The following is a 25,093-nucleotide window of genomic DNA, read 5'->3' on the forward strand; positions in this document are numbered from 1 at the left end:
ATGGATTTTAGGATACTGTTCTAAGGGGATCTCGTGGCACTCTGAAAGAGCAGCTCATAGATGGAATCTTACATCCCAAAACCAATATGTTTGAAAGTCATCAGAGCCCAGAGGGTCTTCTTTCCAAAGACACCAAAATGATGTGTAACACAATTAAGTAAGGACTGTTACAATTTTAAGCTAGGTAGGACACTTTCAGCTGTGAGTACCCTAATGAGGGGTCTGGGTAACAGGTTAAACTCATAGACCAGATTCACCTGCGATCCCCACGAGCTCATTCTCCTCCGTGCCTCAGCAGCGGCGGGTCCTGAACCACGGGAACCAGATGGCTGCCCCTCTTTCCTTGAAAAGAGAGACAAACTAGAGCGGAGCTTTTTCATCTGAAAACGCTCACAGTGCATGCTAATTGTCCCCTCAAGTGCTCTTTGCCCAAACAAAAAACGAAGAGACTGTGTGTGTCATCAGGTGTCAAATAACGTTGACACTGATGCACACATCCTCTAAACGTTTTGCTAGTGCTCACCATGATAGAAAAAAGGTCGCTCTTACCAATTTCAAAATGTACGTTTCAATCAAAACAGTGAAAATGAAGAAGAGGATGACGTGTTCTCCCGGTGCCTATTTAAACTATAGTCACACTGGTAGTGAGGTCATGGGCTGTCGCAGGGCAACGTGTTGTTGGTGTTTTTCAATGTATGCTTCAGACACGGGTCACGACGAGGCTGAACTGAGGAAATTTACATTACTTATGTACTGACTTGAAATCGATGAGGTTGGTGTAGACGAGAGGAGGAATGATCATCGTCAGCGCGAGTTTCCAGAGCTCTGTTCCTCTTTGCATGTCACCCCACCAGATCTGAGACAGCAGGGACTAAAAAAAACTATTTAACAAGAACTCTCACCTTATTTCAAATGAAACAATGAATATCTGCATGCCAACAGACCTGTACTCCATCATGGCTGAAGAAATAACGGGCATCAGCAGCCATGGCCATCTTCAGACAGGTGGCGTCACCCCACAGATTTGATTTGCGGATCAGCAGCTTGTAGGAATAACTTGCTTTGGTTTGGTAGCAAGTGCTGAACACATCTATCAAAACAATTAAACTTAAACTTTCTTTACCACTGGTTTTATAAGACACCAATAGCAAAGGCTATCACACATCCTACCATGAGCCATACACTCAAACTTTGTGGCCAACTCCTTCACAGGGAGCTTAGCGTCTGTCTCATTCTCCAGTTTAGACAACTCCCTCAGTATTTTGCATCCTCCCAGAGCCGTCAGAACAGACTCGCCACACTGAGAGAGAAAAGCAGCACAGATGAGCGGTATGCTATGAAAACATCTCTATCTGAAACAGATTATCTAATAAATCACAATAAACTTATAATGTGTGTTTGTTTGATAGTGAGGCAATAAAGCACTTTTAAATATTAAAAATCTAAATAACCTTTTCCACTATAACGAACGTTTTGCACTGTGAAAAAGGTTCCATAAATGTTCAAAGTATATATATATATATATATATATATATATATATATATATATATACACAGTTAATAAGGGAATCTGATATAATATAATTGTAATTAATCATAATTAATTGTAATTGTTACGGTCTCGAGTCCCACGGAGGAGATGGAAGAATATAAAACAGGAGCGACGACAGCGAATGACAAGAGAGGACCAGGCCTGGACTTTATTTTGTGTTTTGATTTAGTTTGTGCTGTTTTGTCTTTATTTTGTTATTAAAGTTTGATTTGATTGTCCGCCGGTTCCAGAATCCTTCTTCCCGATGATTAGGAAGTTTGTATTGTTACATTGGTGCTGAAGCCCGGGAGGAATGAGGGACGCGCTGCCAAAGATCACTCGCCGCTGGGGTGAACCCGCGGTGCCATCGAGCAGGCGTAGCAGTTGGGCGCCGGGGATGCTCGAGGCGGTGGGATGGAATGTGTTGCCGGGGACAGACGAGCTCGCTGCTGTGATGTGGAGGGGCTGCTGCAGCCTGTGAGGGAGCGGAGGAGTCGTCACCGTTCGCCTGGAGGCGGGAGCCTGCTGCCGTCCGTCATGATGCGGATGAGCAGGGGACGGGGGACTCCTGCTGGCTGCCCAAAAACGGAGGAGCCGTTGCCGTCCACCAGGCGACGGAGGAGTGTCGTGCCGTCCACCGAGGGCCATCCAGTGCCACCGCCAGGCACAGTGGAGGAGTTCACCCAGCTGGTGGAGGGCCGAGCAGCAGTGCGTCTGGGAACCGGAACTAATTTTTTATTTTTTTTCCTCTCTCCCCTCTCTCGTCTCTGTAGCTCCTCATCCTTCCATCTCCTTTTCTCTCACCTCGTCTGTCCTACCCCCAGGTTCCCGCAGGTCACCGTGAGGGGGGGGTGGAGTAGAGCGCAGTCTCGAGGGTTCCCCAGGCCTGCGAGGGGCCGAGAGCTGTGGGAACGGAGCGAGGCCAGTGGAGTGATTGGAAATGAACAACACCTGCGACACTCACTGGTCTCGAGTCCCACGGAGGAGATGGAAGGATACAAAAGGGGAGCGACGACAGTGAAGGCCAAGAGAGGACCAGGCCTGGGATTTATTTTGTGTTTTGATTTTGTTTGTGTTTATTTGATTATTAAAGTTTGATTTGATTGTCTGCCGGTTCCCACCTCCTTCTTCCCGATGATTATGAAGTTTGTATTGTTACAATATATATATATATATATATATATATATATAGCAAATTAGCTCAAAAGGGAAATGTATATAAACAATTACAATTAATTATGATTCATTGCAATTATATATATCAGATGCCAGTATTAACTGTCGCAGAATTAAATTCCCCTCAGCTAATCTGTCCGTCCAGCGAACATTCAGTGTAAGTTCATATCCATTCTAGGAAAGGCTATTTTCTTGGCCACAGGAAATTCTTTTATACATTATTAATGCATTAGAGCATGTAGCAAGGATAAAATTGTAAAGGGACAATAATTAGCCAGGCTGAATCAGAAACTCATTTAATTTGTGCACAAGAGTTTTTTTTTTAACTAAACACTATCACAAACTAGTCTAAACAAACAAACATACATACACTCACACATTCATACAAAAGAGGAGCTAAAGTGGATGACTGAAGCCATTAGAGAAACCAGAAAATGCAGTTATGGAAAATGAGTCAGAACTACCAGAGTTAAAAAGCATCAGTGCCATTTTACAACGTGGTCTACCGCTTATATTAAACCTCTGTTTCGTTTAGTTAAATGTACGATACTCGCATTGTCTTTGTGGCGGGAGGAGCAAATGACAGACACAGTGGGTGTGGCGTCAGGCCTAGTAGAGGCTTTTATTGACAGAAAAATAACCAAAAGAGGGAATAAAAGTATCCAAAGGGGAAATCATCCAAAATGAACAGGAAATCTGGTGTCCTAGCCATGCTGAGGGGTACGTTGAAGGGCAGTCAGTGTTCAGGAAGGAAGTATCCAGGTAAGGGGCGGAGTATGTGAAGGGCGGCGATTGAGGGACGGGGTGGCGTTGATAATTAGGGGGGAGGCAGCCGACTCGTCACACTTTGGTCATTGAAAGAGTGTCCGGATGCAGTCTCGTATGAAAGTTTTAATTGTTTGAAAGTTTGGTGGTGTTGGAGTTCTTCCGGGTTTGAAGTGTGATGAACTGCAAAAGTTTTCTCCCAGATAAAGGTGATGAGAAAACTAAGAGAGACATCAGCTGAGATCCTAGGATCTTTTATGAATGGAAAGTCAAGACCAAAGCCTGGCTCAAACTTAAAATACAGGAGACTTCTAGCTCACATCCTCATCTTCTCCATATCTAACAGAACCGTAGACTTAAGGGCTATATGTTGGAGGCCACCAAGCAAACCTTTAAAGTCTGAGGCATGTCACGCCTCTAAGGATGGAGTTTTCCAATGAGAAAGGCTGAATTTCCAAGCTGGAGGTTGGAAATACTGGGGCAGAGGGGTTATGACTCTTTGTCTGAGAACATAGTAATTTGTAAATGGAACTGGATTGGATGTTAATGCAAAGACTACTAAAGATTCTTAGAACACTAAAATGTTGCATAAATATCAACATATAATATTCAGGTGCTTCACAATAAATTATGTCGAGGAAAAGTTAATTTCAGTAATTCAAATCAAATTGTGAAACTCATGTATTAAATAAATTCAATGCACACAGAGTGAAGTAGTTTAAGTCTTTGGTACTTTTAATTGTGATGATTTTGGCTCACATTTAACAAAAACCCACCAATTCACCTCAACAAATTGGAATACTTCATAAAACCGATAAAAAAAAACATTTAGTGAATTGTTGGCATTCTGGAAAGTATGTTCATTTACTGTACATGTACTCAATACTTGGTAGGGACTCCTTTTGCTTTAATTACTGCCTCAATTCAGCGTGGCATGGAGGTGATCAGTTTGTAGCACTGCTGAGATGGTATGGAAGCCCAGGTTTCTTTGACAGTGGCCTTCAGCTCATCTGCATTGTTTGGTCTCTTGTTTCTCATCTTCCTCTTGAAAATAGCCCAGTGCTCCAAGATTTCTTGGTAAACGGGTGAAGTGACCTTGGTTTTCAAAAAACACAATGCAGATGACATTGCAACCCAAATCATTACAGACTTTGTAAACTTAACACTGGACTTCAAACAACTTGGGCTATGAGCTTCTCCACCCTTCCTCCAGACTCTAGGACCTTGGTTTCCAAATGAAATACAAAACTTGCTATCATTTGAAAAAAGGACTTTGGACCAATGGCAACAGTCCATTTCTTCTTTTCCTTAGCCCAGGTAAGATGCATCTGACGTTGTCTGTGGTACATGAGTGGCTTAACAAGAGGAATATGACAACTGTAGACAAATTCCTTGACACGTCTGTGTGTGGTGGCTCTTGATGCCTTGACCCCAACCTCAGTGCATTCCTTGTGAAGTTCTCTAAAATTCTTGAATCCAGTTTGCTTGCCAATTCTCATAAGGCTGCAGTTCTCTCGGTTGGTTGTGCATCTTTTTCTTCCACACTTTTTCCTTCCACTCAACTTTCTGTTAACATGCTTGGATACATGCACTCTGTGAATAGCCAGCTTATTGGCAATCAATTTTTGTGACTTACACTCCTGGTGAAGGGTGTCAATGATTGTCAGAGACCATTTTGAAAGCTCAGGAAACCTCTGCAGGTGTTTTGAGTTGATTAGCTTATTGTCATGTCATCATATTATAATTTGATGAGATCGTGAATTGGTGGGTTTTTGTTAAATGTGAGCCAAAATCATTACAATTTAAAGAATCAATGACTTAGACTATATTAGTCTGTGTGCATTGAATTTATTTAATACATGAGTTTCACAATTTGAGTTGAATTACTGAAATAAATGAACTTTTCCTCGACATTCTAGTTTATTGAGAAGCACCTATAAATGCTTATTTGCAACATCAGAAGACAAAGGCCCCGTCCACACGGGACATCTGGAGTTTTGGGAGAGTGAAACCAATATTTTTTTAAACCGGGTCCCAGAGTGGATAAATTTGAAACATTTGCGTTTTCGTGTGGACAGCGAATCAGTATATTTTCTGAAACGATGACGTCATCAGCCCATGTCTTGCCCCAGTCAGACACCTCTACATCACGTAACAGCAACAAAAACATTAACGCACACTGAACTATTGTCTTGTTATTAACTAACATTAACACAGATTAATAAATGTATAGTTCCATGTTCGTTTGTGTACCACACGCAAGGTTTATGCACATAATCCATGTCTTCTCCATTTTTAGTACATCTCTGTGGCAGAATTACAGCGCCACATGCTGGTCTGGCATGTATACTATATTGTTTTGTGGTTCTGTGTGGACTGATATTTCTGGGGATGAGAAAAAAAAAAAGATTGGATAGGGAAAGCTCTGGCTTTGTGTGGATGAAGCCAAATTCAAAGAGACCAAGCATGGTATCGGTGGGGTGATCTATCATAACACACACTCAAAACAGTATGCAATTCAAAAGACAATATTCAAGAACTGTAATGGTTCACACAGTGTCCTGAGGAGATTTGTGTTCTTTTCACTGAAAGGCTTTTCCATGAATTAATTATGGCGCTATTCCACTGCCTGTTACGAGTCAGCACGGCTCAGTACCGTACGGTTTAAGCTCGGCTTGCATTTCCACTTCCAGTTTGGTATCAATTTAGAGTGGGCAGGATTATTCACATGTCATTATAGTTGCACCGCATTTACTGCTATTACTCCTAAGATAAAAATGTTCATTCTGCGTCGCCCCATCAAGTTCTCGCTGGATCTGCTCCTCTGCTATCAACGAGAGGAAGGTCTGTACTTCAGTAACAGACAAAACAACTTTTTTGTTGTTAAAAAAAGGTGTGCTTGTTCAAAACGGTTGCGCTCGATCCTTTGCTGGCTGTGCTGATTTAAATCTAGTGGTTCTTTTGTGTCGCAAGAGTGGTTACGCAGGTAGCAACGATTCTCTCCAGCCAATCCATGATCAGCAGAGTTTGCACGTCATATTTTGGTAACGGTATGGTCCATTTGGAATTGTGACAAGTGGGGCAGGACCGAGACCCGTGGGAACGGAGTGAGGCAGGTGGAGTGATTGGGAATGAGCGACACCTGCGACACTCACCGGTCTTGAGTCCCACAGATGAGATCGGAAGGATACAAAAGAGGAGCGACGACAGTGAAGGACGAGAGATGCCCAGGCCTGGATTTTATTTTGGGTTTGGTTTTTATTTGTGCGCGACAGTCGTTCGCAAGGGGCTGTCACGCTGTTTTGTGTTTATTTTGTAATTGAAGTTCAATTTGATTGTCCGCCAGATCCCGCCTCATTCTTCCCATGAATATGAAGTTTATATTGTTACAGGAACCTCAAATGAGGTGGTACTAAACAAAGTACCAGTTATTGTACTCAGTGGAAAACCCCCCAAAAGTGGACCGTACCATGCCGTAAGGTGCTGTACCATGCAGTGGAAAAGCACCTTTAGAGAAGAGTCCATTTTTATGGGTAGTGTGTGTCTTTCCAAAGGGTAAAATAATTGAGAGTTGCTCTGCCCGCATTCCTTTGAGCAATAAATACAGTACTATTAGCATTGGTTGCCATGGAACCAGAGGCCTCTTCTGCCTTTTTGAGATGTTCGCCGAATTTCGGGGGAAGGGTTCATTATCATAAATTAAAACTGCCAGTAGGTGGTTGTAAATGTCTTAATGATTAAGTTGGGGTGGTGTTGGCGCAGTGGATAAGACACGTGCCTTTGGTGTGAGAGACCCGTGTTCGAATCCACTGTGAGACACCAATGTGTCCCTGAGCAAGACACTTAACCCGTAGTTGCTCCAGAGGCGTGCGACCTCTGACATATATAGCAATTGTAAGTTGCTTTGGATAAAAGCGTCAGCTAAATGAATAAAATGTAAATGAAAGTCATCGACTCATTTATTCATTCATTTGATTCGTTCAAATGGCTGATTCTTTCAGGAGTGAAGTAAATGGTTCTTTATAAATGGTTCATTGAATCAATAATTTGATGTAAATATGACACACAATCTCAAACGGTTAATTGTATTAAATTTTGCCCCATATCTTTCATTTAAGGCACATTTTCTAGGCTCCATCATGCAGTAAGTTGTTGCCCTGCCTCAAATGCGTTAATATTTTTAATGCGTTATTTTACTCCATAATTAATGAATAAAATTTGTGGCTTTTAAAATATTTGATATAAATTTTCAGGGTTTGTTTTGTTTTATGGAGAGCTTGTATATATATAGCAGAAAGAAATATTAACTACTACTCATCCTTTTATTTACACAAATGTCTTGTTAAAAATGTCTACAAATTGATGAAACTTATCCAAGATCATGTAAAAAACATAGACGCTGTTTCAATGTTTTGCAGCTGGGAGGCAATCTCAATGAACTTACATGACTCACTGTTTCACAGAGATTGCCCCCCAATGGAGAGCCATAGAAATTTCAAAACGTTTCGAAACATTTATGACGTAATGAAGCCTCGTTTACTGAAATCACATGACTTTGGCAGTTTGATACACGCTCCGAACCACGGTTTCAAAACAAATCATTCGCAAAAGTTTCGAAGCTTCACGAAGCATTCCATACTAGGGATAGGGGGAGTTCTCTGGGTTCAGGCTATATTCCAGGCTCGGAGCCCTCCCCCAAGGACAGCACGCCAAAATACACTTACTATTTGCTCAATCAGATTATATGTAAAGATGAACTTGTGAATCATTTTACATGAGTAAACTGTATGTACGCGGATAAAGTTGGATATAATATATATCCAACTTTATAGAGCTTGCAACAATACAGTTTACATTTAGCAATGATACAGACAATCACACAGGCACAATGTATGGGAAATTTAAATTTATTTACATCTTACAGTTATTAAATTATTTTTATTTACTTGGAGGTTAACTTTAATTGAGTTTTCAAATGTAATCTAAATATAAAATGGGAGAAATTAGCATGATCAATTAAATATCCAAAATCAAACGATAATGACACAATAAAAAAAAATCTCTCAAATCAGTCCATAACTGATATATTGTGCATCCCTAACAATATCATAATAACTACAGCAGCTCATCGGTAGCACTTTACCATTTCCCAGCATAAGATCGCCATTTCACCACGGTTCTGCAGCACCGCCCAGAGGAAGAGACATAACCACGGGTGCTTGCACATGGTTTGATGATACGAGTACTCCTCCTTCAGGGCCTTGCAAACCCTCTGTAGGGTGGTATTCAAAGACAACGACATTTCATTTTTAGGTACTGAGTAGACAATGCAAAAAAATATATATTTTCAAATTATACAGAACTAAAGTGTGGTCTGGTACCTTCAAAGCTTTTCTTCTGGTAGATGCTGCATCCACTTTGAGCAAAGACTTATAGAAGGGCTGGCACACCTCTCCCAAAAGGTCCTCCAGCAGCAGACTCACCTACAGTAGGATGAGAAATTGTGACATTTACAACAGCACATATTCATTCACACGACTGGTGCACAAAACATCCATAGAACTGCAGCTCTCTGGTCAGTTCCTTTTATTTTAAGTCATGAATATTTAGATCAACTCTCACTAAAAACAGCAGAAAGTTTTAAAACACTTAATGGGTCTAACTGAAATTCTGGGCCCGGTTTTTCAAAAATAATCCAGTAGGATTTTGGATAACGGATTGGATCAAATCTTGAAAATTTGTTTTTCAAAAGAAAAAACGGATTACATAATCGGATTAGATCACGTAATCCAATCTTGGTTTTGATCCGGATCAAACCTTTAGTTTGATTTTTTTTTTTTTTTTTTACTTTTTTGTAGGATTTGGATCACTTTGACCCAAAAAGTCTGGATTAAACTGATCCCATCAGAGGGGTGGATTCAGCATGGATTTCATGGCCAAAATGTCATGAAAACTTTAAAAATGTATTAAATAATACTATATTTGGATCATGCAGTATCTTACAAGATATCCTATTTATTCATAAGGTTTAATTTTATTTGTTCATCCGTCCGGCTACAGTGATTAGGTAGGCTTTAACGTATTCAGCTTTTCAGTATAGGCCTACAGCAAAGTAGAAAGAGTTTGGTCTCATAAAATAATCCCCCAAACAGCTGTCAAAATTGACCAAAAACAATAAATTATATTCTGTCACTAATTGATATATATATTCATCACAATCGAAAATATTTTTGTTTTTGGAATATTTATTAGTGATGCATGCAATGATTACAGAATAACCAAAAAAATGCAAAGAATGGCAATCACCGATTTTTGAAATCCAAAACAAATCAAAATCAGAAATAGTGTCTATTACTATTGCTATTGCATCCCTTGTTGCACGTCCTGTTGTGCATCATTGTCAGCACAGAGAGGGACATTGTGCTTAGTAGCGATGTTGTGCAGGACAATACAGGCAAGGGTTATGTTGCATGTTTTCTGTGGTTCCGCTCTCAGGTAGTTAAGGCATGCAAAGCGCCTCTTAAGATCTTCATTTAAATGCTTAATTGCACATCTTGCTCTGCAATAAGCAGTGTTGAAGCGTGCCTGCGCCGGTGTATTTGCTGTTAGAAAAGGAGTCATCAGCCATGGTAGGAGTGGGTAGGCACCGTCTCCTAATAATATGCCATCCGGTCGGTTGGTTTGGAGGTCTCTATATAGAGCGCTCTCCCTCAGGATGCGTGCATCATGGACAGACCCAGGCCACTTGACAATGCAGTTGGTGATGATGAGGTCAGCATCACACACAAGTTGGACATTGATGCTGTGCCTCCCCTTTCTGTTTATAAACTCCCATTCATTCTCACGAGGTGCTTGTATATGCACATGTGTGCAGTCGATTGCTCCAATAGTATTGGGCATAGTCCCCAAAAGAAAAAAGCTGCGCTTGGCTTGGGCAATCTGGTTGTACTTTGGAAAAGAAACAAATTCATTGACCAGGCTGGCCAGTGCGATTGACACATCTCTCACCACATCACACACAGCTGATTTCACCACTCCCATATAGTCACCAACAACTTGATAAAAAGTCCCACATGCACAAAATCGGAGAGCAATGAGCATCTGGTCTTCCACAGATAGACCGTGACTCCTTTGGGTTCTGTGTTGAAGTTTTGGCCTGAGAAGGTTCACACGGTATTCTTTATCAGCCTTCCCAAAGCGAAAACGGACATACAGCTCCTCAGTGGTGTATTGCTCCAGTGGCTTGGTACGTTCAACATACACTCTTTGACGGTATCCTCTCCTAGCAAAGTGGTGGTGGCGGTGGACAACACCTGCCATTTCACTGTCTCTCTGTGAATCCTCTGAGAAAGGCTGATTTTATTGTCAGTGTAGTTCGTCTTTTCAAACACACCTATTACAACTGATTAGTTTTGGCTTGCGTTCAATTGAGGCAATTGGACCCAAGGCCTATAATTGATGAACAATGTTCACTATAGTAAAGCAACGGAACCATGGACTCAAGAAGCTGTAGCTTCACTGCTGCTGAAACCAATGCACTACTATAGGGTGTTTGGTGCTATTATGGAAAAATAGTGGGAAGTTTTAATTCTGCTAAGGATACCAACAAAAACAAAAAAATGATGTTTGGATTTTAATCACAGAAAATGTGAATGCCATAGGGTCTGGCCAGAGGAGGACCACAGACCAAATCAAATTGCGGTAGAGGAATCTTAAGGCCAGGGCAACAAAGGACCATGCTGAAGCCAAAACCCACAAACAGGCAACAAGCCATTTAAGAGGGGAGATTACACAGATGTGGTCCTCGACATCATTGGAGGTGAGAAGTCGCAAGCTCTCCATGGTATTCAAGGTGTTGTAGGGGATGGCGAGCCTTGGATTGAGGAGGAGGAGGAGAATCTGCCAGTTCCTCCTGAGGCTGATCCAGAGAGCATATTTATATTGAATCTCAGCTCTGTTCCTGAGGAAGAAGCTGGATCCTCATTGGTTGAGCCAGTGGTAGTTGCCACAGGATCTCAGAGGAAAGGCTTGAAGCGCCCTTCATCAAACAAAGATGATGATAACAAGGCACTTCTGCAAAAAGAGACTGAAAGGGCAGAAGCACAGCTTCGTCTGGCAGAGGAACAACTGACTCTGACCAAACTGCAGCAAACCAAGGCCAGACTTGAGATCCGCCTCCTGAAGGCTACGCTCAGACAAGCTGGTCTCTCCACATCAGATGAGGAAGTCTGAAATTATTGTGGAGTATTTGACATTAAGTATTTTTATTTATTTAATGCATCTATACTTGATACTTGTTATAAATATCATCAATGTACAGTGTTTGTGTTGTAGGAGCGGACTGCTGGAAGAGGATGGGGTGGGGTTTTTCTTGTTTTTAGTTTTTTTTTTAATGTGTGGGTTTTCATTTCAAATAAAAATAAACTTATATTGACCCCACACTGGCTATTCTACTTGTTGCTCTTTACATATCTATAGTTCTACATTGTGATTTCCTATCCTGTTTGAGCACTGGTTATCCAGATTTGGTGATCCTGAAAAGTTCCTATCTGGATCAGATTGATCCAATCCGAAGTTGCTTTAAAAAACTGGCTCCAAAAGTAAGATGGATTACGCGATCACGGATCGCATAAAAAGGATTAATAAAAAACCTTTTGAAAAACCGGACCCAGGAATCAGGACACATCTTATTGTTGATGCACACTTTATACAGGCAAGCGGATGAGCCAAGTATATGTTATACAGCATCAGAGATGTATAGTAACGAAGTAGAACTACTTCACTACTGTACTTAAGTACTAAAAGGCGGTATCTGTACTTTACTAGAGTATTATTTTTTTCTCCTACTTCCACTTTTACTTCAGTACATATTTTCGATGAGTTTAATACTTTTACTCCAATATTTTTTTTATGTGCTGCATCGTTTCTCGTTACAATTATAAAAATGTTACGAATCATTCCATTACAAACCCACATTACCACTGCCAGAACTGTAGATGGCAGGTTTGATGAAGCTGGCACATCGAGCGAATCAAGTGATTAAGAAGACTGCGCGTGCTGACTGAACTGCTGTGAAGAGAGAGATGAACACCGAGCCGAGCCAGATAATGACTCGTTCACGAGTCAAGAACCGGTTGCATCGGTTTTCGGATCACCAGTAGTTCTTTCTGACAGTTCGATTCAATAAACCAGTTGAAGAAAACAGTTCGCCGGTTCTTTTGCGCTCAACGTAATGGTTATTGGCGTTGACTGCAAGCCTTCGGTTTACCTGGGCTCATAACACTAGCACAGAATCTGTTCAGAATCAATCACCAAAAGAATCAGTTCGGTTCAGACGCTCTGTGTGTTGGTTTGCTTCAAGCTGAATCACACATGCGCAGTATCATCAGCTCCTCGGTTCTCGAATCGGACACGTCTGACAGAAACGGTTCTTGACCAATGATCTATAATATAAGTTTTATATATAGATCAGTGTTCTTGACTCGTGAACGAGTCAGTCTGTTGTTCGTTATTTGGCTCGGCGTTCATCTTCAGTTCTCTCTACACAGCAGTTCAGTCAGTGTACTGTTTGAGTAAATGAATTACTCCAGGATATTGGTTTGTTTGAACTCAGAGGGAGTGTCAGCCACATTAAACAAGTTAACAGCTTAAGTCATTTGTGGATTAATGCGTATTGGAGACGCGAACCGTTTAAAACGATTCAGTTCGATTTGGTGAGCTGGTTCAAAAAGATCCGGTAACATAGAATGATTCGTTCGCGAAATAGTAAAAACAATATGTTCAAACTTTTGACTACTTTCTTTAATAACTACATAACACAATACTTGTACTTTTACTTTCAGTACTTGAGTAGTAAATTTTCAAATAGACTACTTGAAATACTTAAGTACAAAAAATGTTGAATACTTTAGTACTTCTACTTAAAGGGGGGGTGAAATGCTCATTTTCACTCAATCTCCAGTTAATCTTGAGTACCTATAGAGTAGTACTGCATCCTTCATATCTCCAAAAAGTCTTTAGTTTTATTATATTTATAAGAGAAAAATAGTCTGTGTCGATTTTTTTCGGAAAAACACGAGCTTCTGGAGGCGTGACGTGTGGGCGGAGCTAAAGAATCACGAGGGAGAGTAGGCTTTTGCGTTGAGAGCGTTTGGAAGTTGTGACATTACCGTGAGGAAAAAAAAACCATCATCCAAAACAAACCATGGCTAACAGTCAGATTCAGCCGTTTATTTATGATCCAGAATCAGATCACGAGGCTGAAACTGAACGAGAGCAGCAGCAGCAATGACTACAGCAGGACGTCTCTATGTGGTATGTATTGAAACTGTATATATTTGCTTAGCGGTTTTGGAAAATGACTAAGTTCCACTTTGTCGTCTTTTTTTTTTCTTTAAAGGTGTACAAGGTTTACTTGATGTGCTTACGCGCCGATAGCTAAGTTAACAACACAGATATATTTGAAGCAGTTTTACTCAACGCCTGCGGTTCCAACACACGATCGTGACCCTTTTTCGTTGGGATTGCATCATCCTTAAGAAATAAACGATATGCAAATCTGGCATCAAACTGGGCCTTGTTTGTAAAACAAGCATCTTCGAAATGCAGGGAACAAACAAAAACACTTGCACAACTCCGTCGATGCTCTGTAAAAATAAACTCCGTCCACTGGTCCCTTAATGCTTGTTTTTTTTTGGTAATCTGTGCAGGGTTGTCTTGCCCTTGCAACCAAAAACACACTTCTTTTGTGACATTTCGCGACGCTCTCGCACTGATCAGTGAATGTCTCTGCTCCGCTCTGCTCTACTGGAGCGCGCGCTCTTCCGGCAGAAGTGCCATTAGGACCCATATAAGGAAATTCCGCTCCATCTAACGTCACACAGACCCATACTCAAAAAAAACTTTCCGAAACTTGTGACAAACCGGAAGGAGCATTTTTGGAACAAAAATACTCCTTCAAACGTACAACTTAATTTTTGAAACTTTGTCCATGTTTAGCATGGGAATCCAACTCTTTAACTCTTTAACTCTTTAAAAAACTCAGTATGCATGAAATAGCATTTCACCCCCCCTTTAAGTGTGGTGCTTAAAGAGCACTTCAACTTCTACTCAAGTCATTTTTTTGATAGAGCACTTGTACTTTTACTCAAGTCTGGGTCTCTAGTACTTTATACATCTCTGTACAGCATGTTAGGAGTTTTCTTAAAGGCATAGTTAACACAAAAATGAAAATGAAGATATTTGTAATAAAATCTGAGAAATTTCCATCCTTCCATTCCAACTAACTCTTTGACGCTTCAAAGCATCCATAAAGAGATTATAAAACAAATCCATATGAATTTAATTGTTTAGTCCAAATTTACTAAAGAGACCCAATCACTTATCATGAAGGGACTGAATTTAGGCTTTATTTACATATAAACATGTGAACACTGATGTGCAAGAACAAATCTCACTGGTTATGGTGGAAACTAAAAAATGGAGCCATTTGCGTTCTGAAGACAAACGAAAGTCTCACAGGTTTGGAATGACTTGAGGGTGAGTAAATGGCAATTTTCATTTCTGCGATAAAACTCAGGAACAGTTCAAACCATAGTTTCCTGGTTATTTACTCTATTTACTCACCCTCAGGTTAACCAAGATCAATGTTTTTCCTGCCATTATATTAGGGGGACGACCCATCCCCCCAACAGCCCCCACCGGTCCACCTTGAAGGTTGTTAATTTCATTTAATTTAATTTTATATATAGCACCAGATCACAACAGAAGTCATTTTAGGTTTCATTTCCTATAGAACAGGTCAATACCATGTTCTTTTATTAAACAAACTAAAAAGCCTAATTGACACAAGACATGTAATTTCTATCTCTACATGGTCGCACATTTACAGTTCTCCTCTTCTCTGTATTGCACAGAGCAGAGTTGCGCACACACAAAGTTTCCAGCAGACAGAGAGCATGCGGCAGAAAATATGTCTCACCAACCACCTGAAAAGCAGACAAAAATATCTGTTCCTCTTCAGGAACTCGAGCTGCGTCAAGCGCTTTGGGGAAACGCCTTTGGCAAGATCAACTCTGAATATTGTGTGCAATCTGTTCAATGGAAGGGCGTGACGTCACGGGCGGCGCAGCTGACTTCAGCTTCGCGTCTTTCAGCAAGCACTCTGTGTGTGCATGTCTAAAGTCTGTCTTGTAAGTCTTATTTATTGTTGTCTGTCCCAATACACAACATAATGCCAAAGAGCAAAGCAAAGACAAGACATTTGAAGGGCGATTCCAGATCGTGCTATAGATTGTGTGTTCCTCCCTGCCCACGCTACATCACGGGTGGGGATACAGACAGTCTATGCGTGGTTTGCCTGGGATCGACGCTTCGATCCCAGAGGGCTCTCTTCGAGGAGGGAGCCTTCACCAGCGTTCCTCGCGATACCGGTCCTGCTTTCGCTGAGGCGGAGCCGGCATTCGTTGGGTTCACAGATCGATCTGATAGAGGGAATGGAGACGGGCACGTCCTTATCTCCTACCTTACCCATCAGATCTGCCCGATTCCTGGGTTCGGAAGCCTGAGTCCGAGCCTGAGTTTTTCCCCCCGAGCATCGGCTTGACGCTCCGCCTTTCTTTCTCCGAGGAAACTGACACGGAGGGCATCGCCGCGCTTGTAGTTGCACAAACATAAAGTTGCATAAGCAGTATACAATAAACAGTGTTATGCCTAACATTATACGGGCAGCGTTAATGAGCAGCTATTTAATCTCCGAGGGGATTAGTATTGTTTGTGTGACTAAGCTATTCGCGCGCTGTCGAGGCAACGCGTGTATTAAATCATTTTCAGTTTTGATGTGTATTTTTCCATACCCGACCGCTTGTCTGGTTGTTTAAACTCCATTTAATAAGGAGGAGTAAGTTCAATCACTTCAATGTGTACTTTATCACAATCTAGACCATGTTTACTTGTCTGATTGTTTGACTACAGTCGTGGCCAAAAGTTTTGATAATTACATAAATATTGGAAATTGGAAAAGTTGCTGCTTAAGTTTTTATAATAGCAATTTGCATATACTCCAGAATGTTATGAAGAGTGATCAGATGAATTGCATAGTCCTTCTTTGCCATGAAAATTAACTTAATCCCAAAAAAACCTTTCCACTGCGTTTCATTGCTGTCATTAAAGGACCTGCTGAGATCATTTCAGTAATCGTCTTGTTAACTCATGTGAGAATGTTGACGAGCACAAGGCTGGAGATCATTATGTCAGGCTGATTGGGTTAGAATGGCAGACTTGACATGTTAAAAGGAGGGTGATGCTTGAAATCATTGTTCTTCCATTGTTAACCATGGTGACCTGCAAAGAAACGCGTGCAAAGAAAAGCAACACTCTGGGCTAGCGACTTCCCAGCCTAATCCGAATCCGATGGAGCCGTACTTCAGGCTGGGAGGTCCACGGCTAAGAAGTCATGACGCATTTCGGTCACGACTACAGAGGGCGGCCCCTACTGGGGTAGAGCGGTGTCCACCTCATTACACGGTGCCCGTCTCACCTCAGTGCCCTCGGGAGGTGGGTCTGCCAGCCCTGCCAGAGTTTCAGGGCGCAGCGGCTTCCAGCGAGCACTGCTCTCAGTTATTTCCGCCCGTGAGCGTAGCGGAGCTGAGACGCTCGCCGTTCCTTCGGGGGCCTCTTATACCAGAGGTCAGTCTCGAGAGACTGATTCCCCTTAGTACATTTGTTAGCAGCGTGGAAACTACTGCCAAATGTATCTCAATGGGTCCTGCACACAATAGAAAGAGGCTATCGTCGGCCATCCACCGCCGACATTCAATGGGGTTACACCGACAGTAGTCGGCCCCCAGCAGGCTCTGGTGATGGAACAAGAAGTGAATACCCTATTAAGGAAGGCGGCCATCGAGGTGGTCCCTCCTCTAGACAGGGAGTCCGGGTTTTACTGCCGGTATTTCATAGTTCCAAAGGAGGATGGGGGTTTTGCGTCCGATCTTAGACTTACGTCATCTAAACCTCTCAGTAATGTCACTGGAGTTCAAAATGCTCACTGTCAAACAGGTTGTAGCTCAAATCAGATCCGAGGACTGGTTTGTCACAATAGATCTCAAAGATGCATACTTCCATATATCCATCCTTCCACAACACAAGAAGTTTCTGAGGTTCGCTTTCGGGGGCAAAGCCCACCAATATAGAGTACTTCCCTTCGGCCTTGCACTCTCACCCCGCACGTTCATGAAATGTGTAGATGTGGCTCTGGTTTCCCTTCGTATGCAGGGCATCTGCATTCTGAACTATATCGACGATTGGTTGATTTTAGCTCAATCAGAGCAGATGGCAGTTCGACATCGAGATGTCGTTCTCACACATATGGGGGAGCTGGGTTTGAGACTGAATGCCAAGAAGAGTGTACTTTCTCCAGTTCAGAGAACCACCTATCTAGGCATAGTGTGGGATTTGACCACGATGCAGGCACGTATGTCTCCTGCTCGGATCTAGTCAATCCTTTCCTCAGTCAAGAGAGCCAGAGAAGGCCAGTCACTCACTGTCAAGCAGTTTCAGAGACTGTTAGGGCTTATGGCAGCTGCGTCCAATGTGATACCTTTTGGCCTCCTGCACATGAGACCCCTAAAGTGGTGGCTCAAGACCAAGGGATTTTCCCCGAGGGGGAATCCATTACGAACTATCAAGGTCACGCGGTGATGCCTTCGTGCCTTAGACATGTGGAAGAAACCTTGGTTCTTGAAATAGGGCCCGGTGCTGGGAGCTCTTGGTCGCCGTTTTAACGCTAGCGACAGACGCGTACCTCACCGGTTGGGGTGCAGTCATGAGCAGCCACCCTGCCCGCGGTCTGTGGAGCGGTCACCATCTGACATGGCAAAACCAGTTGTCTAGAGATGCTAGCTGTGCATCGAGCATTGAAATATTTCCTCCCAGACCTGAAAGGTCACCATGTGTTGGTGCGCACCGACAACACATTGGCGATCTCTTATATCAGTCAGAATCAGAATCAGATTCAGAATCAGAATGAGCTTTATTGCCAGGTATGTTTACACATATGAGGAATTTGTTTTCGTGACAGAAGCTCCGCAGTACAACAGAATGACAGCGACAGAACATAAAACACATAATAAAAGAATATAAAAATACAAAAAATACAAATAAGTAGATAAGGAATGACAATATACAAATTAACAATTGTAGGCAGGTATATTACAAAAATGCAGTTATGTATGTACATGTATATTATGTGCAAAATTTAAGTGTATACTAAGTATGTGTGTTAGATAAATTAAGTGTATGTGTATATAAATATAAAGTGTAGTGTGTTCAGTGTGTATCAGCTGTTCATAAGATGGATTGCCTGAGGGAAGAAACTGTTCCTGTGTCTGGTCGTTCTGGTGCTCAGTGCTCTGTAGCGTCGACCAGATGGCAACAGTTCAAAGAGGGAGTGTGCTGGATGTGAGGGGTCCAGAGTGATTTTAACAGCCCTTTTGCCCACTCTGGATAAGTACAGTTCTTGAATAGATGGGAGAGTTTAACCGATGATTCCCTCAGCAGTCCGGACTACCCTCTGTAGTCTTCTGAGGTCAGATTTAGAAGCTGAGCTGAACCAGACAGTTACTGAAGTGCAGAGGATGGATTCGATGATGGTGGAGTAGAACTGTTTCAGCAGGTCCTGTGGCAGGTTAACCCTCTGGAGTCTAAGGGTGTTTTTGGGGCCTGGAGAAGTTTTGTCATGCCTTGACATTTGTGCTTTTTTCAGTTTCTTATAAATATCTAAATGGGTAAAGACTAATCTCACTGTAATCAGCACAAACTGGGCTGTAATAATATGTGAAATGCATGTATGTACATGATTGTGTTTTTGAGAAAAAAACTATTATGCGTGGTTAGTGAAAAACTAAAAATGTTAAAACACTTGAATAAGGCAAAAAAACACATAAAGAACAATGGTTCCCGGGATTTTTGAGAACTGGAGCTTGTAGCCTAGAATTTTTCTTTCTAAATGATGTGAAAATCATCTTGTTTACTCACTCACAGAAAACAATATATTGATTTAAATTTTCCAAAACACTTTTTGTTGGTAAAAGTCATATGCGAGTAGGCGTCAACTACCATGAAAATCATTGTGATTTACACCTGAGAAGACAAAGGCCTGAATAATGAGCTGCATAATGAGCCTTTCAGTCATCTGTGCCACTGAGAGGGAAGAGTTACAAGAAAGAATGCAATAACAAAATAAATCTATATAATTTTATGTTTGTAGTTTATTTAGAATATATTTAATTATCCCACAACATAATTTAATATCCACTTGGGGGAGCAGTTAAACAGTTTATTAGAAACAATCAAAGCTGACTTTCAAACAAATTGTTTGGCATGCTTACTCCAGTCACACAATCCTTCAGAAATCCTTTTAACAATCTTATTTTCTACAAAAAAAAAACAAACATTTGTTGTTATTATTATCATCATTATTATTAATGTTGAAAAGAGCTGAGAATATTTTTCTGGGTTTTTAGGGGGAATAAATGGAAAGAAAAGCATTGTTTTTACATTTGTTACAGTTATCTATTTGTTACATTTATATTATTTACATCAAGCTTTTGAAGGGTATAGTGTTGTATATTGTTATTGAAACTTCATAATGTTTCACTTGATTATACATTTAGTCAGGAATTATAGTTTGGAAAAAGTCTAACTAGTAAAACGTTTACACGTTATGTGAAAACTAGTACAAGTATATAAATAAATAAAAAGAGACTTACTCATGTTTATGATCTCTGCTGAATAAAGTGCTTCATTCTTTTTTTCTGAGGAAATCCATTTCTCAAATCCTCAACCACATGACATCTTTTTGGGGTGAATTATGTCTTATTCCTCTCATCGCGAAGCAAACAGTAAAATAAAAAAAACTTGAACAGTCTCGCTGCTTTTTCTTCTGTTATGGGCGTATTCAAGCTGCGCGCTTCAGTTTGAATCTGAATAGCGCGTTCGGCGCGGGAGCGTGGTCACATTAGATATAATGAAGGGAGACATGAAAAACAGACATCGCGTTGTTTTCATATGGATTACTTTATCACAGAATATCTGTTTTCGGCGGCACTTGTTTAGTTTAAAAATAGACATGTCAAGCTTTCTATAGATATCTCTCTCATGTATTTTCGTTGAGTATTCACGGAGTTACAGTTCATTTAAATTACGTGTTTGTAAAAGAAGATCAGCGCAGACAAAGGCTGCAGACAGCGCACCTTGTTTGTTATCTTTATTTTATAAGTGCACAAAGTTTTGTTGTTATTATGTCTGTATCCAAAAAAAAGTAGACCCTTTACAGATTCGATTGATGTATCGCTCTTATCTGTACGATTAAAACTGAAAGTGTAATTTAAGTTCTTTTCGGGGGTTATCAGGAGAAAATGACTCAAAACGCGTATCCGCGTTAATCGACTTGAGAGGGTTAAACTTCCTCAGCTGGCGAAGGAAGTACAACCTCTGCTGGGCCTTTTTCACAATGGAGTCAATGTGAATGTCCCACTTCAGGTCCTGAGAGATAGTGGTGCCCAGGAACCTGAATGACTCCACTGCAGTCACAGTGCTGTTCATGATGGTGAGTCGGGGGACTGCAGGAAGGTTTCTCCTGAAGTCCACAATCATCTCCACTGTTTTGAGTGTGTTAAGCTCCAGGTTGTTGAGAGTGCACCAGACAGCCAGCTCTTTAACCTCCTGTCTGTAAGCAGACTCGTCACCGTCCTGAATGAGGCCGATGAGTGTGGTGTCATCTGCAAACTTCAGGAGCTTGACAGAGGGGTCCTTAGATGTGCAATCATTAGTGTACAGGGAGAAGAGCAGTGGGGAGAGAACGCAGCCCTGGGGAGCTCCGGTGCTGATTGTACGGGTGCTGGATGTGTATTTTCCCAGCCTCACTAGCTGCTGCCTGTCTGTCAGGAAGCTGTTGATCCACTGACAGACGGAGGTGGGCACGGAGAGCTGAGTTAGTTTGGGCAGGAGGAGGTTTGGCATGATCGTGTTAAAAGCCGAGCTGAAGTCCACAAACAGGATCCTCACATAGGTCCCCGGTCTGTCTAGGTGTTGCAGAACATAATGCAGTCCAATGTTTACTGCATCGTCCACAGACCTGTTTGCTCTGTAGGCAAACTGAAGAGGATCCAGCAAGGGTCCAGTGATGTCCTTCAGGCGGGCCAGCACCAGTTTTTCAAATGACTTCATGACTACGGATGTTAAAGCCACAGGGCTGTAGTCATTTAGTCCTGTAATTTTGGGTTTCTTTGGGATGGGGATGATGGTGGAGCATTTGAAGCATGAAGGGACTTCGCACAGCTCCAGCGATCTGTTAAAGATCTTTGTGAAGATGGGGGCCAGCTGGTCAGCACAGGATTTAAGACAGGCTGGTGTAACACAATCTGGGCCTGGTGCTTTTTTCCTTTTCTGCTTCCGGAAGACCTGGCGCACCGCATCCTCGCTGATCTGTATTGCAGGTGTGGGGGAGAGGGGGGATGCAGGAGGTGTGAATGGTGAGAGCGGTTGTTTAGAGAGGTGTTCAGGATGGGTTGCAGGAGCTGTTAATGGTGTGAACAGTTGTTTGGAGAGGCATTCAGGGTTGGTTGCAGGAGTTGTTATTGGTGTGAACGGTTGTGTGGAGAGGCGTTCAGGTTCAGGTGATGGGTGTTCTTTCAAACCTGCAGTAAAACTCGTTCAGATCGTCTGCCAGTCATTGATTTTCCACAGTGCTGGGGGTTGTGTCTTGTAATTGGTGATCTTCTTTAGACTTTTCCACACTGATGCCGAGTCGTTCGAAGTGAACTGAGTCCTTATTTTTTCAGAATAATTCCTCTTTGCCACTCTGATCTCCTTTTCCAGTGTGTATTTAGCCTGTTTATACAAGACATTGTCCCCCTTCCTGTAAGCATCTTCTTTGGCCTGACGGAGCTGTCTGAGTTTTGCAGTGAACCACGGTTTGTCATTGTTGTCATTTAGTTGAGTCTTGGTAGGAATGCATATATCCTCACAGAAACTGATATATGATGTTACGGTCTCTGTGAGTTCATCCAGATCGGTGGCAGCAGCTTCAAAAATACTCCAGTCAGTGAGGTCAAAACAAGCTTGTAAATCCTGCTCTGCTTCATTAGTCCATCTTTTTAAAGTCCTTAATACAGGTTTAGCTGATTTTAGTTTCTGCCTGTAGGTCGGTATAAGATGAACCAGAAGGTGATCAGAACGTCCCAAAGCTGCTCGTGGAACAGAGTGATATGCATCCTTTATTGTTGTGTAACAATGATCCAATATATTACTGTCTCTGGTGGGACAGGTAACATGCTGTCTGCATTTTGGCAGTTCAAGGGAGAGATTGGCTTTATTAAAGTCCCCGAGAATGATTAAAACAGAGTCCGGGTGTTGTTGTTCTGTCTCTGTGATCTGCTCAGCGAGTTTCTGTAAAGCCAGACTTACTTGGGCTTGCGGAGGAATGTAAACACTAACCAGAATGAACAAATGAAACTCCTGCGGCGAATAGAACGGCTTGCAGTTGACAAACTGCATTTCTAGATCAGGACAGCACATCTTCTTTAACACAGTTACATCTGTACACCACCGTTCATTGATGTTAAAGCATGTCCCGCCGCTGCGCGATTTCCCCGTTGATTCTGCGTCGCGATCCGCTCTAAACAGCTGAAAGCCCGGCAGATGGAGCGCGCTGTCCGGTATGCCGTCATTCAGCCAGGTTTCCGTGAAACACAGAGCAGCAGAGTGTGTGAAATCCTTATTTGTCCGAGAAAGCAGAAGGAATTCGTCCGTTTTGTTGAGTAGAGAGCGTAGATTTGCCAGATGGATGCTAGGCAACGGTGTTCGAAATCCGCGCTTCCGGAGTCTGACGAGCGCGCCAGCTCGCTTTCCCCGCCTGCGCGTCCTGAAGCGTTTGATCAGCGCCGCTGCTCCTCCAAAAACAATGTTCAGTAAAACGTCTGAATAATTGAAATCCGGAAAACCATCTTGTGGTGCGTTCTGCCGAATGTTCAGCAGTTCATCCCTGGTGAAACTGATTGCAGGAATATAACTAAAGACAGGACAAACTAACAAAAAGACAAAAACATATGCAGAGCACGTCACGGAGGCAGCCATCCTGTACCGTCGCCAAGTGCCAAGAAGAGAGAGATAAGTGTCAACAGAGAGATCTGCATTCGCGCCCCTTGTACAAGCTGGCACACCAGATCCTTCTGTGGTCCCAGGACAAACTGCTCTCGTTCAGAGCAGTGTATATTCCTGCGAGATTGACTGTGGGAGCAGACATACTGTTGAGACAGGGGCCGAGGCCCGGGGGGCTTCACCCCGAGGTGGTGAAGTAGATATGGAGAGTTTTTGGACCTCTTTGCGACTCTAGATATATCGCAATGTCCCCTCTGTTCTCTCTAGTTCATCCAGCTCCTCTGGGACTGAACGCTGTGGAACAGACCAGGTTGAGGCTTTGTCTGCACGCCTTTCCCCCTATTGCTCTGCTCCCGGGAGTTCTGGCGAGAGTACGCCGGGAAGGGGTCCGTCTTCTATTAGTAGCCCTGTTCTGGCCAGGCCCAGTATGGCTCGCAGATCTTATCTCTCTCTTTACCGGCTCTCCATGGGAGATTCCGATCAAGACAGATCTACTCTCTCAGGCGCAGGGCAAAATAATTCACCCTCGCCCGGAGTTGTGGAAGTTGTCGGTGTGGCCCCTGAGGGGGCACAGCTCATAGCTTCCGGTCTCTCAACCGAGGTTTTTGAGACCCCCCCTCCAATCCAGAGCTCCCTCTACGAGGTAACTGTACGCCCTGAGGTTGAAACTTTTCTCCTCATGGTGCAGAGACCGCCAGCTTGACCATGTTAACTGCCCAATTGGTACAGTTCTGGAGTTTCTACAAGCTAGGCTCTCTGCGGGGTTAACTCACTCCACCTTAAAGGTGTACGTGGCGGCCATAGCTGCTTACCACGTCCCTTTCAACGGTCAGTCAGTGGGTAGGCACCCCCTAGTTACACGTTTCCTCAGTGGTGCACTGAGGCTGAGACCTCCAGTACTGTCCCGTATTCCCCCATGGGACTTGGTTGTGGTGTTAGAGGCTCTTTGTAAAGCTCTATTTGAGCCAATACAAGATATCTCAGATAGACATCTGACCCTTAAGACTGCCCTGTTACTGGCTATTACTTCTCTAAAGAGAGTAGGAGATCTTCAGGCCCCTACCTTCAGGCCCCTTCAGGCCCCTACCTACTTAGACTTTGCCCTTGGTATGGCCAAAGCATTCTTATACCCTCGAGCGGGTTATGTTCCTAAAGTTCCCTCTGTTACGCCACAACCTATAGTACTGCAGGCCTTCTGCCCTCCTCCCTTTCGGGAGCCAGACCAGGAGAAGCTAAATTGTATGTGTCCAGTTCAACGACTGGACGCATACGTCCACAGAGCTGCCCTGTGGAGAAAATCTGACCAATTGCTTGTTTGATACGGTCCTCCTAAGAAAGGTTCCCCTGCCTCTAAGCAGACCCTTAGTCGTTGGATAGTCGAGGCTATCAATGTCTCCTATGAGTCCTCTGGTCTTCCCCTTTCTTTGGGAGCCAAGGCTCAACTCGGGGTATGGCTGCCTCTAA

At 42.7% G+C, this 25,093-nt stretch overlaps 1 protein-coding gene across 3 annotated transcripts in view; it reads right to left on the reverse strand.

Annotated features, from left to right (window-relative positions):
* Nucleotides 1-25,093, reverse strand: part of LOC132121974 (transient receptor potential cation channel subfamily M member 4-like) — a 95,577-nt gene that overhangs the window by 16,867 nt on the left and 53,617 nt on the right. For all 3 annotated transcript variants that reach the window (XM_059531749.1, XM_059531748.1, XM_059531750.1), the window contains exons 12-16: nt 8,854-8,955; nt 8,616-8,744; nt 1,171-1,300; nt 945-1,090; nt 759-871 (exon numbers count right to left, since the gene is read on the reverse strand). In XM_059531749.1, the coding sequence (XP_059387732.1) occupies nt 759-871; nt 945-1,090; nt 1,171-1,300; nt 8,616-8,744; nt 8,854-8,955 (620 nt within the window). The remainder of the gene's footprint in view (nt 1-758; nt 872-944; nt 1,091-1,170; nt 1,301-8,615; nt 8,745-8,853; nt 8,956-25,093) is intronic.

Source organism: Carassius carassius, chromosome 40, assembly GCF_963082965.1.
Source record: "Carassius carassius chromosome 40, fCarCar2.1, whole genome shotgun sequence".
In the NCBI taxonomy this organism is placed as follows: Eukaryota; Metazoa; Chordata; class Actinopteri; order Cypriniformes; family Cyprinidae; genus Carassius; species Carassius carassius.